The 14,653-nt window shown below is 44.1% G+C and overlaps 1 protein-coding gene across 2 annotated transcripts; it reads left to right on the top strand.

Moving 5' to 3' along the window:
* The first annotated feature begins 900 nt into the window (after positions 1-900).
* Positions 901-11,025, top strand: pdik1l (PDLIM1 interacting kinase 1 like). Of its 2 annotated transcripts, none has more exons than XM_023959991.2 (3): positions 901-1,041; positions 6,089-6,384; positions 8,095-11,025. In XM_023959991.2, exons 2-3 carry the CDS (start codon positions 6,100-6,102, stop codon positions 8,833-8,835), a joined length of 1,026 nt encoding a protein of 341 aa, XP_023815759.1. In that variant the 5' UTR covers positions 901-1,041; positions 6,089-6,099; the 3' UTR covers positions 8,836-11,025. The 2 variants fall into 2 exon arrangements, with proteins under 2 accessions (XP_023815759.1, XP_023815760.1); XM_023959992.2 differs by lacking the exon at positions 901-1,041 and adding an exon at positions 1,456-1,640 and having other exon boundaries at positions 8,095-8,910.
* The last annotated feature ends 3,628 nt before the right edge of the window (positions 11,026-14,653 follow it).

The raw sequence follows: 14,653 nt of genomic DNA, 5'->3' as shown, positions 1-14,653 counted from the left end.
TTCCTTACCGCGTAGGAGGGTCTAAGGGCAGGGATGTCCAGTTTTAGTTTAGTTAGTTCAGTTTAGAATCTTTCTATTGAATTGTGTGTGTTCATGATCCTTTTGATTTCATGTTTACCTTACATTTATCTGCACAAAGCCCATCGAGACGACTGTTTTGATTTGGGGCTATACAAATAAAATTGAATTGAATTGAATTGAATTGAGTAAGTGTGTTTTAGCCTGGGGATGGTGCTGGCAGTGTAGATTCTTCCTGGAAGGGGCTGTTCCTCATAACTACCTCAAAATGTGAGAACAAGCTCGTTTTCATGGGTTGGGAAGAGCTGGAACGCTCAGAAAATCTTAAATAGATCAAAAATACAGCATAGGGAATGTTTTTTGTTAGGAATGAACATTACAATACACTTCAAACCTCAAAAAGTTAATTTTTCTTGATACAGATTCTATAAAAGTCTACTCCTTTCTTTATTTTATTATTAATGTAAAAGACTATTTTTAGAATCTAAATTTCCAGCCGGAATAATTCTTCACCAGAGAGATTTGGTAATGTTTTTTTAATATGAGAATTAAAAAACAAACAAGCAAAAAAGCAAGATAGAAATTGATTCTTAATATAAAATATAACTTTTGCATTGGGATGAGGAATCTTTACTGGTGTTTCCTGACTGAGAAAAGAAATAATTTTGAAAACTAAAGAGAAAAATTCTGATTTTTCCCTGAGCTGTGTTTTCTGAAAGAAACATTCCAAAAATATTGAGAAAATAAATTGTCTTCACCTCTTTCTTTTTCTTTCTTTCTTTTTATTTTATTTATCTATTTTGATAATCAGAACGACAGTTTTAGATAACAAAACCCATACACCGTCTGATTTAGTCACAAACCCCAACAATGCTTTTACTTTGAAAGGTCCCCGGATGTTACAGGTCCCCCGCCGCGCGGCGCTGCACGCGCCCAGGTTTGTCAGCAGCTCATGCGCAGCGGTAATGGCTGCCGAGGAGTGCGAAGAGGAAAACAAATGAACCCCGGAAAAGCGGCGAACAGGTAAGGCTGCCTCGGGGATACCTGCAGGGGTGTGTGAGGCCACGGGGCGGGGTACCTGTGGGCTGACAGGTGTGTGCCTGTGGGGCTCATGCTTGTTTCCTGTTAGATAAACCTGCCGGACATAATTGACAATAGCTGTCACGGCTCGGGCGTTTTTACGTTCAGAAACCTGCGTGTTTCTACTGTTTTGGCGGATATCCACCCGGTGAATACGCGGTTCCGCGCTGAAGCTGGGGTCTTTCCGCAGCCATTCTTTGTTAGCCGCTGCCTGTGTTAGCTCCCTTCAATCCCCGCAGCCTCCACCGATCCCAGGCGGGGCGGGATCAGCGCATCAGGCCGCTGGTCTGTGCGTCTGTCTGCCGGGAAACAGCGGTGTGTTCCGGCCTCAGGACTACTCTGTCCTTCTGTTTACAGTGTTCGGTTCTGCGGGTGCCGTTGCGGATTGTTTTCATTTGAGGTCCTGTTGTTTACTTTCGTGGTGTCCGGTACCAGAACACACCTGCTGGATGTCTTCAGGTAACAGGTTGACCAGTAAAGGCACTTTGGGCAGAGATGTTCTCCACCAGCTGTCTGGTGAAGCTGGTGCAGCCCCAGCAGAGGTGGGTTTAAAGCAGTTGATTGATAACTATTTAAACCAATCAAATGGATCATGACTATTGATAAACAGTATCTGGTATCTGTTGTCTGGGCTGTGAACCTGGGGTTTAATTGTTCACATCCACAATGTCAGTAATTTCAGCTTTGTTTCAGGTATATTTGTGGAACTTCTTCCTCATAAGCAACAGTGATGAAAGTCTTCCGGGAATTCCCGGAAATCCGGGTTTTTGAGCAAACCGAACGTACTTTCCGGGAAATAAAGACCTGATCTCTACGGACAAATCGCTTTCCGGATTAAAAAATGGTCTGAAATCAGCTAATTTTAGCTTTATTTTCTATATTTCTCCGCAGATCGCTTCCTCTATGGTTGTGGCCATCTCTCGTCTTCCCGGCCTAATTGACCAATGACGGGACGTTTTAGTTGCTTTCGGATGCGTCGACGGGTCTGATTGGCTCTGTCTGCACCACGTGGTCAGGGTGACTCGCTTCCCTAGAGACCAAAACTGGCGGACCCACGCTAAACTTTCACAAACACATCTGAAGAGTTTGCGATCAAATTTGTGTTAAAATAATGGCAGGCATCGTCATTATTGAGCGTGGTCACGACCTCAGTTGTGAGAAGACGATAAAAAACAAATTGAAGTGGTCTTGGCTGGAAAAAAAAGATTTTTAAGGTAGTGTAGGTCAAATACTTTTTTGTGTAAAATAATCTCAAAACCACATTTTGAAATAATTTCAATTTTAGTTTTGAGTTTCAGTTTTTATTTTGAATACATTTCTTTATCTAATTTATTTGTATTTCCTAATTCCCATGATTTAGTTCAGTATAGTTGACATTAATTATAAGTATTTGATGGTTTGGACCCGCACTCCCTTAAAAAATAATGTTTACAATGTTTAATTTAGTTTGTATGTTTGTTTTGATATTTCCCAGATTACTTAGTATTGGTGTTAAAGAATTGATGTATTATGTTATAGTATTATAGTTTAAAGCAGATCCCATATTTTGATGTAATTATAGTTTGAGAAAACAGTGCAAGTGGATGTTGTACATCAGTCATTTCTAAAGCAGAAATAATGTATAAATAACTGAGGTATTTTCATAGAATATCATAGTTACTGGTGTTCTTTTTGCCATTTGGGGCTTTGATGTTACTATATTTTAGCAATTGTATGTTTTGCAGCTTTAAGGAAAAGCGTAGATTGTAGGATTGTGTTACTTTGAGCAATTTTCCAAATTCTTTTTTAGGACCAGCAAGTCCTTAATGGAGAGTCAAACTAGGGGTTTGAATGACAAATCATGATGCTCCAATTAGTCTTAGTTTCTTGATAAAGAAGTGAATAACTAGTTGCCAGAATGCACCAGAATGCATCTAAGACCACGTATTTTTCCAAAATTTCGCTCTGTGCCCGCCATATCGCTCAAAGAAAGGTTCAGGGATTTTTTCCTTGCCTGACTTTCATCACTGAAGCAAGCAATCAAGCAATGTTATTGAATGCAAAAGTGAAAAATACATATGCTTGATTGAATATTTGGTACCATAAATCCAGTAGGAACAGCCTCTGTTGTTTTCTTCAGTGGACCCTGATAAATCAATGTTTCTTGGAAATACGATAACAGACTTATCAGTAAAAGTTTTACAAGTTTATTCTTCTGAAAAGTGGCTTATTTGAATGAAGTCAACTAAATCCACCCATCAGTATTTTAACAGATAAAATGCTACTTGGAAAACAAAGCAGTATGGATTTTTCCGGATATGTGGAAACCATCACACTCAGTATTTGGATGCATTTCATTGTTGATGTTTGACGTAGTGTTTTGACCTGTGTTCAGGGCCTCACATGCTTCCATGTCCACAATCCAAACATTCAGGGTTTTACTCTTCCTGATTTCAGGAAACATGTTTAGAAACTAAGAACGCTGTGATCTAGCTCTGACTTTCTCCCACAGAAGTTTGGGGGTTTTACCAGGAGGGGATCCTCACCTGCTGGGATCCTGACTTGCTCAGTCTGGATTCAGCTGGACTTTCAGGCACGGCTGCTTGTGTTTATGGCGTTGCTATCTTCATGGTGTTTGTTTCACTTTGAACTCTTTATATTTTAGAACTGGAGCAAACTCTGCTTAGTTTCTGCAGTGCTGCAGCAGCTTCTCTCATCTGCCTTGTTTTAATGATGCATTCACACTGGCCTCGGCAACGTGCATTCTAGCAACCGCTATAGGAACAGTCAATGTTATTGCACGCATAGGGCTGTTTCCGACTTCCACGTTCAAAACTCTTGCGTCGCTACTCAAGTTTTTATGTCAGTTTTCGGGCTCTACGTTAAAAAAATGCAACGGCCTTTAAACGTGCTTTAAAAGTTTAACCAGGTTGAAATTGGACAAATCAGGGACGTGGATTTTGTAGTGACAGGTGGATGGCGTGCGTCCTTTTCTATTCACGGAAGTGCCAACCATTTGAAAATTGATTACGGGGGAAAAAATTAATAATTGCGGGTTGTCACCCAGCTGGAATCATATGACACCAAGTCTTTCATAAATCGGAGTAGAACTGTGAAAGAAACGGCCTGGATCATGGTTTGCCCCGCTTTGACATTTTGCACAAAGCTTTTTCCAACTGTAGGTGGCTGACACATGCTTTTAAACGGTAGCAAAAGAAAAACATGAAGACGCCGCTCTCTGCTTGTCCACCGTATGCTGAAAGCACGTTCAAGAACTGCCAGGTGTTACTGAGAGCTAATGCTGATGCCTTAACAGGTACTGAGGGCTGATGGGAAATATTATGAGCGTCCAGGTTGAAGCAAATTTAATTTGTTTGATTGTAAATGTTAAAGATAATTATTTTTTAACTGATCAGATATGATAACTGATTTGTTGTCAGCTGTTTATGCCAATTATTGCAGTTTCTGTATAAAAAAAGATCAACTTTAGTAAATTAACTTTCTCTTTCAATACGTTTTATACCCCAAAGCAAAGCATTTGAATTTGCTGTGTCTTATGACATCAGCATTTTAATGGTGCTTTGTAAACCAGAAAATGTACAATGATTGGATTTTCCATTTTGTTGACATGCTTCAGAAAGAATGTTCTGGAGGCCTTTATGTCAGCTGTGCTGCACATGTTAGCATCCTAACTGGGAATAATGCTAAAAATAGAGGCTCTAGTTGCAAGCAGACAGGTTCCTCTGGTTCTAAGAATGAATTTTCGCCTCAGGACATTTCCAGTAGATAACAAAGTTCCATCCTAAATTGCAAAGTTGGATGATGTTTGGCTGGGTCTGCTGTCCACAGAGCTTCAGTGCAGCCCTGCTGCTCCATCATGGAGATCATCAGGTTTCGTGGGGGGCTCTCAAATTCTCCTAAAGGGCTTCATCTGCAGATTGACAGGAATGCATATTGTTTTAGCAGAAATGGTTAAGCTTTTGCGGATATTTTCTGGGGCAGGAAACATTTATTTTCTAACACTCCTTGCAAGATTACAGGTTAATTTGTTAAAAAATCCAATTAATTAAACTCGCCTGAGACTGAAGACTCGAAAGGAATACCAGATCCTCTTTACTTCTGTGCTTTTACTCTTTAGCTTGGTTTCTTTTCATCAGTTAAATGCTGATCAAACCATAACCAAACTATGAAAAAAACTGCTCTCTTTGACGGAATTGTACAGATCTTTTCTCTGTTATTTGCTAAAAAGCTTGTTCTAGTTGAGGGTCAGAGGATGAAGGTCATTAAACTCATTTGGTTTCAAAAAGGAGGAGTTGCTGCCAGAATTCACAACCTTTGTGTTTGGTTCTTCCCATTCAGGTTTTTTTCACCTTCTTCAGCATTTACATCCTCATTTGAACTCTGTGTTTTAGCACTTTTGTTGGAATAAGTTATGACCAATGAGCTTGACTTCAAATTCAAGTGATTTTGGAAAATCCTTTTGACTCATTGGAGGACTACAAACAAACTTTTCCTCCATAATCTGTCTTCCTCCACCTCCTCATCTGAATATCTGCTTCTCTGTGCTACCTGATGCTCCGGAAAACTTAAGATTTAGTCCAGAAGATGAGGTTGCACAGCTGCTTTACAAGTGAGGCGCTGCACCGTTCTTAGCGTGGGTTCCTGGTTCCACGACTGTAAGACGCGCCCAGTGGGTGTGACCTGTTTCCCTGCAGCATGTCTGCTGATGGCCAGATGTTTCCCCTCTATATGTCTCCCATGTTCCTTTGCTTCAAGCACACCTATATGGGGTTTTTCCACTGGTCATTGTTCTTAGGCTCCTCCCTGCTTGATCGAAGCCTGTCGGCACATAGTGACAGGTGTTTGATGTCAGTCGCACATCTGGCTCTTGACGTATGTCAAGTCCCTTGATCTCATGTGGAAAGTACATCAGCTACCGGGCGAGTCTTGCAGAATCGACCAGTCAAACCATGCGAGACTAACGTTGTTGTTGTTTTTTTTCTTCCCACAGCGAAGACTAGGATGGTAAGCAGCCAGCCGAAGTACGAGCTGATCCAGGAGGTGGGGCGTGGCAGTTACGGCGTGGTCTATGAGGCGGTGGTGAAGCGCACCAGGGCCCGGGTGGCGGTGAAGAAGATCCGCTGCCACTCTCCAGAAAATGTGGAGCTGGCCTTGCGGGAGTTCTGGGCCCTGAGCAGCATCCAGAGCCAGCACCCAAACGTCATCCACCTGGAGGAGTGCATCCTGCAGCGGGACCAGCTGGCCCAGAGGATGAGCCATGGCTCCAGCTCCCCACTCTACCTGGAGGTGAGGGTGCAACAACCCTGAGTGTTTTCAGGAATAGGTGTTTTTTTTAAGGCTAGCAAGAATCTGAATCCAAGACAGTCCCATGGACTCAGTTTCTGTAGATCTCACCTGGATATAACAGTGGAGATGGCATCGTTTGTGGATCTGTCTGATTTAAAAAGAGGATCAGATGAAAAAGGGTAGGGGTTTGTAGCGGTATCCTAGTTGTTGTTGGCCCGCAGGTCCATGAATGTTCCACAGGTGGTAGTGGCGGGCCTCCCTGCTGCACTCCCAGGCCTGATAGAGGACTTTTGTTTTTGTTCATTCAGACCCTGCTTTGCCAGTGTTGGACATTCTCCCAGAATGTTCTTGTGCCACGTCGGGGCTCTCCCAGGAACAATGACGGGCGCTCTTTTGAGTTTTGAACCCTTTGTCCGTCTGGAGCTTTCTCCTGCTCTGAAGCCACGTCGTTATGCAAAGTGAATTTTTGTTTATTAGGCATTGTGGAGATTTTGGGGTCTAAAAGAGGCTGTTTTTTTTTTTTTTTGAAGATGTACCAGTTTGTTTGTGGAGTCAAATGTTGAGCTCACAGGCAAAATCTTTTCTAAATACTGTACTTTTACTCTGTGAAATGTCCTTTGGTTGTTGCATTTGAATGGGTGGAGTTATCCTCTAGTGCACTCTTAGGAGTAGCAGCTAGCAGAAGTAGAACTTTTACCTGTTTCTATTTTCCCCCCCTCTGTTTCATCACTGTGTCGACTTTTTATGTGAAAAGTCAGGTTTGTTTCATGTGCCTGATGCAAGCTTTGCATACCAAAGCTGATTAATGAAGGGTGCCTTGATTGCTTTAAGACTGAGCCACTGAGTAAATCCACAGAGAAAATGTTGTTTATGATTTTCACAATGGGAGTCATCCCGTGCCCAAAGCCCATCACTTTTGCACATGACGTCTGCTGATGAATGATGCAGTGGTAAGGCAGACATTTTGCGAAGTCTGGGTCAGCTTTTCAGTGAGCGATGTTTTAACGCGCGGCAGAAGAATGGCCGTCACAGATCCCTGCTCGTCAAAAACCCTTCTGAAACATTTCTGATGCTTTGTAAAACATTTAATAAAATGTAAAGAACATTTTACTGCTAAACATAAAAAGTTTTGTTTATTTATTCAGAGCAATTGACTGAACCGTAGTAGTAGTAGTGTCTTTCCGTCACTCTGTGCTTTAAAACCGGAGTCCGTGTTTCCTCTTTTATCACTTAAGGTCCATAGATCCTGCAGTGCAGTTTAAGCGTTGGGCACGGCGCGTTTGCCTGACTGAGCTGAGTTGACAGAAGCCAGCATGTGATTGGATGTCTTTCTCTTTGCATCTCATGCAGAAAACAATCCGAGAGACAGTTAAAGATTTTTACTTAAAAATCTTTTTCAGGCAAAAAGAGGTTTTTATCTTGGTTTTCAGTGTGAAGTTTTATCATTTAGTGATAAATGTTTCACCCAAAAAGCGTGTCTAACCTGGTTTTTAAGGGGAATGTTGATAAATCCAAATGAAAGCAGTGGAATCCATAGGTATTTCTGTTTCTAACCTCTGTCACAGTTCAGAAACATTCCCAGTCTCTGGTCTGATTGGAACTTATAAGGGTCAGTGTTTATTCAGACTCTGTGACCTCTGTGCAGTGTTTCCATAGAAACTAGAACGGCATCCGACTCTTAACGTGTGTCGTCCTCTGTTTGTGCTGCAGCTGGTGGAGACGTCTCTGAAGGGAGAGATCACCTTTGACCCCTGCTGTGCCTCCTACCTCTGGTTTGTCATGGACTTCTGTGACGGGGGTGACATGAACGCCTACCTGCTGTCCCGCAAGCCCAGCCGCAAAACCAACACCAGCTTCATGCTGCAGCTGGGCAGCGCCTTAGCCTTCCTGCATCGCAACCAGATCATCCACCGTGACCTCAAACCAGACAACATCCTCATCTCGCAGGCCTGCACCCCCGCCGGGTCGCCCGAGCCCACCCTCAAAGTGGCCGACTTCGGGCTGAGCAAAGTCTGCTCCGCCTCCGGGCTCAACCCAGAAGAGCCGGCCAGCGTCAACAAATGCTTCCTGTCCACGGCCTGTGGGACGGACTTCTACATGGCCCCCGAGGTCTGGGAGGGCCACTACACGGCCAAGGCGGACATCTTCGCCCTAGGAGTGATCATCTGGGCCATGGTAGAGCGGATCACCTTTGTAGATGTGGAGACTCAGAAGGAGCTGCTGGGCAGCTATGTGCAGCAGGGCTCAGAGATCGTCCCCTTGGGGGAGGCCCTCCTGGAGAACCCCAAGATGGAGCTGCCTATTCCTGCCCGAAAGAAGAGCATGAACAGCCGCATGAAGCAGCTTCTGCGGGAGATGCTTTCAGCCAACCCGCAGGAGCGGCCCGACGCCGTGGAGCTGGAGCTCAGACTGATCCGGATCGCCTGCAGGGAGCTGGACTGGGACATGTGAGGCGGGGACCGCCCTCCCAGCTCATGAGCTTCTTCTCCCCCTCTAGATCATAAAGTTGTGTGTATTTTTGCAGAATAACTAGTGCAGGCATCAGTTTTAAGGGGTTTGAACTTCTTGTGCCTGGAAGGGGGAGGGGCTCTCCAGTGACTCCACCCCCTTCCAGCTGATCCAAAAGCAGCTGCATTTTGACTTCGGTGCTAAACGTTTCTAAATGCAATACGTTTTTATGAGACGTGCTCCTGTGATCATCCGTCTGCATCGGCGACACACCCTTGACCCCCCCCCCCCCCCCCCCCGGTGGGCTGTGTCCGGTCTTCAGGCAGACCTGAGGCCTAGAAGGAGCCCTGAACGCTCAGGAAACCATGCAGCTGCTCTGACCGGACAAAGGTTCTTTTGATCGCCCGTCCGGTTTGCTCCTCCCACCTTCCTTCTCTCCAGTGCAGTCATTCTGTGCTCGCCAGTGCCTCTGTGAGGCGTGGATTGGTTGCTGCTCCTAACTCTGTCACCTCTAGTTTTTAAACAGGGCAGAGCTGCTTATAACACCTCAGAGGGTTCTGGTTCACAGAGAGTTTAGAGAAACCGGAACATGACTCCACCTGATAGCAGAATTAAAGAATTTCAGTGTTCTGTTGAAGGTCACAGCCGCTCACAGCTTTATTTTTTCAACTTGGGGACAATGGGGGAAGGTCAGTTTTCACTGTGGTCTCCCTCTGAGATAGAAGATTCACATTTCTTTTGCCAGGTCTTCCGAGCCGGACCGCACAGGTTCAGTCCTCTGCTGCTGCTGAAAACATGGGAGCCTGAATGAAGGGAATTTTTGACAGAAATGGCGGGTGATTGACCTGACAGGGCGGGGAATTTAGTTAGTTTTCTTGCGTGCAAGCTTCTGTCCATTGTGGATCCTCAGGCTATGAAAACCTCCATGAAGGATAACTGACCACCTGGCCCTGAGCCACATAGGTTTCAGTTCTCACACGTGCTACCAGAACCCTTTTTGTTGGGACTTTTCCATGATCGCACAGACGTGATGGAGCGCCGGGAGGAGGGGAAAGTCGAGCCTTGAAGCAGCAAAGTTGGGACTTGGATTGGGTCGTTTGTAAGCCCTTAGTGCAGAGGATGAGGATGGAATTGTGTCTCATCACATTCCCTCCTCTGGCTCTTTTAGGCAGAAACTTTCTGTTTCCAGCTGTGTTTCTGAAGATGACACCCTCAGATTTCTTGTATTGTTTGTTTGCACATGTGTAGATACTGTAAAGAGGTGGGTGGGGGTGGGGTGGGGGGTGGGGGTGGGGGGTTGCATATGACCGGCTCTGTTTTTAGAGTCTCATTGTTTGACACTGAAAAAGGCTCAGTTTGCTTTACTTTTCAACTGATTCAGCATTTTCCTTCAACAAAAACATGTGAAGTTCTTCAGGAAAGTCCAGCCTCTGACCACGTCTGCGTGGGAGGGGGGAGCTGGGGGGGGGGGGGGGGGGGGGGGTCAGATGTCTTCTGCGTGTCCTTCAGAAAAGGAGGGAGAAGTCTTCGGCGCTCTGGTTTGCTGTTGTTGCACTTTTTGTTCATGTAAGGAACAGGTTCAGAATTGGCGGGGGGGGGGGTGGGGGGGTCTCTAAAGTGATGTTTGCTTGTTCTGATTTTTGAGTCATGGAGTGACAGAAGGACCAAAAATGATTATTTAGAAAGAAGGAATTGACTGAATCTCTGATTTATTTTGGTTCTATTGAATTTTTACTGGAATTTGCTTCAGTTGCAGTCTGATTTGTAAACCGACCCTCCCCACATATGTTCCTTTTAAGAAGCCCCCCCCTGACAGGTTTGGTGTCAAAATCTGTTCTGTTATCAGGAGCAGTTTAGAAGTGCATGGGGGGGGAAAATAAACATAAAAAAGTATTACCTCAAATAAATCAAAAGGTAGTTGTTTCCCTGCTGGTTACCTGGATCAGGTGTGTTCCAAGTGAAAACGCTTCACCCAGGTAATCCGATGTAATCGGGGGGGGGGGGGGGGGGTCTGAAGATTGGAAAGAAAGATTCTTTCAGATTTTATTTCCTTGATTGATTTTTTTCATCTTATTTTGGGTTGACTTTATGAATCCGGCTCCTCTGTCATGCCGTACTCACAGGTGTGGTGATCAGCACTTTTTTTCCTCTAAAATCTGTATTTTGCAATAAATAATTTTGCTTTGAAACCATGCCAACGTTTTGTATGCTGTATCAGTTCCAAAACAAAAAGAAGGATTAAAAACACCTGAAGCTCTGCTCCTCCCCCTTCCACACCTGTCGGTTCCCGCTGAGTTGATGGATTTCTAATAAAGAAGTGAAACTTGAGTGTGTGCTGCTTCGTCCTCAGCCTCAGGTGTTGTCTACCTGCAGACCTGTGGCTCCTCGGTTTCAGTCCTCTGCTGCTTCCTCCCCCCCGATGGATGGATGTTTCCACAGATGAGATGATCACAGCTCGCTTACCTATGAATGTAAGTTGTGGGTTCAGCTCCTGGAACACCAGCTCTCTTTAGGTTTTTTTTTTTTTTAAAGTTCTGACAGCCTTTGAAAAGACGAGTCAAATCTCTGAAACAGAATACAATCTTTTAGGTAAAGATTTATCCTTATTTTATAAATCAGTTTGAAAGCAAAGTAGCCAACCCAGCTACTGTTATGTGAATGTGGGGTACACCCTCAACACTTTGCATGGCCACACTTACATGGGCGCTGAGGGGCAAGATAGAGCCACCCATGAAGCATGTTTTTGGATTGTGCGAGTAAGCCGGAGTTTCTGGAGAACATGCCAGAAGAAGAACCAGGACCTTTTTGCTGTGAGGCGAGAATGCTAACCACCACGCGATTATGCAGGATTATTCTGTCTGAATATGATTAAATCAATGGAGTGATCGGGCACAAATGTATCAGTCTGATCCGTTGTTCGTTCAACTGCAAGTTCCACGGTCCTGGTGGGATCTAAAGGAACAGTCACAATTTCCTGTTTACTATGACTGGCAGCAGGAAACGATGAAGACGAGACCAGGATCTTGGTTTCAGTCACCCCTTCATGTTTATTTTTCAAATGCCTTAGTAGTAGGTAAAAGAATGACCAACTCTCACCAAATGCGGGATGAAATTTGGGTGAATGAGAATTTATTCAGAATGTTCAAATATATTTGGTCCCTAAAACAAACAAACAAACCCAAACTACAGCCGTGGTTATTAAAAAACTACTTGAAAAAAACCATTTTAAATTTGAAGGCAAAGGGGACAGAATACTGTTAGTCACAGTTACTGTTCTCAGTTTTAGCTTTCTAGTCGGCAGTTGATTTTCTGATAAAAAGAGGAGGAGCTTTTCCTCTTTTTAAAAGCTTAGAAGAAGGCAGTGAGGTTATGGACGGTAGATGCCTTCAAAGGAAACTCAGGCAGGAGCAATCCATGCAAAGCTCCTGTTCTCTATATTTAGAGCGGTCTGACGGCTCATCACAGTTTTGAACAAACACACTGGGGGGGGCCTGTTATTTGAATTTGTCCGTAATAAACCATAATCTGTAGCTCAGTCCACTGTGCATGTAATGTTTGTGGTGTTTGTGTTTGACAACCATACACACACAGAAACACTAATGCTGCGTTCACACTGGGCATGTGACGAGTGTTCAAGAATGTGCTAAAAGGGCGTTCAGCATTTGAGGTTCACACTGAACAAGTGGGGAGGGGCTTCTTCTTCTTCTTCTTTTACTAATTACTAACGCATGGCCGCCATATACTGTTGGAAGAGGCTTTGTAAGAAATTTCTACGCTCATTTATTGAACACATGTTTTGAACCTACAGAGCCCGAAAACAGTCAGAAACTTGTTTAGCGATGAATAAACGCCAGAGTAACACACATTTATGCACGTTTACGTAGACTGTTCATTAGGGTTGTGTGAACGTCGCAAAAGATTGCACACACACACAGGCTCAAGCACAGATGCCAACATACTAAGAAACACAAACAAGAAAAAAACCACACGCAAACACACAGAGACAAAAACACAGTAACACACAAATTCAAACATAACAAGACAGAACAGAAAAAAACTACAACAATACACACACATGCAGAGACAAAACACACACACACACACAAACCAAGACATGCATGCATGCACACAGACACACGCAGAGTCACACATGGCACCAAACTAAGACACACAAATATGAGAAGAAAACTACATGCACATGCTGAGACAAACGCACATACAGGAGGCCACTGAGGGGATTTCTTTTGCTTTCAGCAGTCTTGAAGGAGTGTGTGCAGCAGCAGCCAGTGTCACTCCGCTTCTCTGATGATCTCCTTCACATGTCATTGTCTGTGCTCATTTACTGCTTTTTAAGCGCTCATTTATAAAGTATGCTCTACTATTTGCTCAATTTAAAAAAGTGTATTGTCTTTGTGGCTGACCGCCCATCAGTGGAAGGCATGGGAGCACACATGCTGCTGCGTTTCCACCAGAGGGCGGTGTTTGAGCTGGAACCTCCTCTGCATGCAGATCACAGCGCGCTTTCTCCTTCCAGACAGATGCATCAGCAGCCTCATCAGTGAAGAAGTCTCCTTTCCCTGAAGGGAAAATAACAGGAAAACTGTGAGCTAAGATGATGGAGGGAAGTGGGGAAATAGGAGCCTCTCTCTTCTGGATCATCATCACCATCTTTTTACCACTTTAGATGAAGCACCTTTGTTCTTGATGTGTCTGCAAATTAAGTGAGCAGTACGCCCTCTGGCCTCTAGGAGGCTCTCAAACTCTGCGCAGCCCCGCTGTCACAGACACCACACAGAAGTGGCACCTCTTTAATCAAATCTGCATAAGTGAGCTGAGGTTGCCATGGCAATAATTATCAGAGCTGCCTAATTAACTTTCTCAATTTCTTAATGATATACGACCCTCTGAACTCCCACGTTTTTCCTTCAAATCTAAGTTGTCGTGGTTTCATTCCTGCAGTGTGAACCGACCGGTGACCGCCAACATAATCAAGATTACGCTTAGATTGAATTCGTCTCTGTTTCCGCCGGCCCACGCCTGCAGCTGCGGAGCTTCACGCAGCAGCAGATGCCAGCGCATGCTCACATGTGACGCGCTGCCTTTGTCTCCTGCGGTGACCTCATGTGACAACTGACTGAAGGTTGGGAGCAGCGCCGCTGTCGTCCCTGATCAGCCAGGCGAAACTTTCTGAGATACAGGGAGATGGGGGAACTGTACCTGTGACATCCACCCTGCCATCCGCTGTCACAGTCAGCCTCCAAAACTGTCGACTACCTTTCTGTGGAGGCTCCTGTCAGCCAGGGCCCCCCTCGCTGGATGCCATCACACAACCCCCTTTTTTGTTGTTGTACTTTGGCTTCAAAACTCAGTTTAAAATAAAAAAAGAACCTTTTGCCCCAAATCTCTAATTTTTGTGTTGCTGCTAATCATAACTAAACTTTTGAATGTACTCAGAAAAATGATAAAAATACAAAATAGATGGCGCCATACACTTAATTGTTCCAAAAATATTCAATGTCTATTTGCCCCAGTCTCAACAATATGGTGTACAAAATGCAGTCTTGAGGGGTATTTACAGAATTTTTATATATATATATTGATGGATAGATAGATGGATAGATAGATAGATAGATGGATGGATGGATGGATGGATGGATGGATGGATGGATGGATGGATAGATGGATAGATAGATAGATGGATAGATTGTATTTTCTTGTATGTGCTTTTCTGAAAGAGCGGATCCTAAAGTACATCCATGCCAAATTAAGAGCTTGTACCACAAAATGCACAAATGTTTTAATAACTGGCTCCAGTTTATTA

The sequence above is a fragment of the Oryzias latipes genome, chromosome 11 (genome assembly GCF_053564925.1).
Source record: "Oryzias latipes strain Hd-rR chromosome 11, Olatipes_Hd-rR_3.1".
Classification (NCBI taxonomy): Eukaryota; Metazoa; Chordata; class Actinopteri; order Beloniformes; family Adrianichthyidae; genus Oryzias; species Oryzias latipes.
This window is presented reverse-complemented; position numbering and strand designations above follow the sequence as displayed.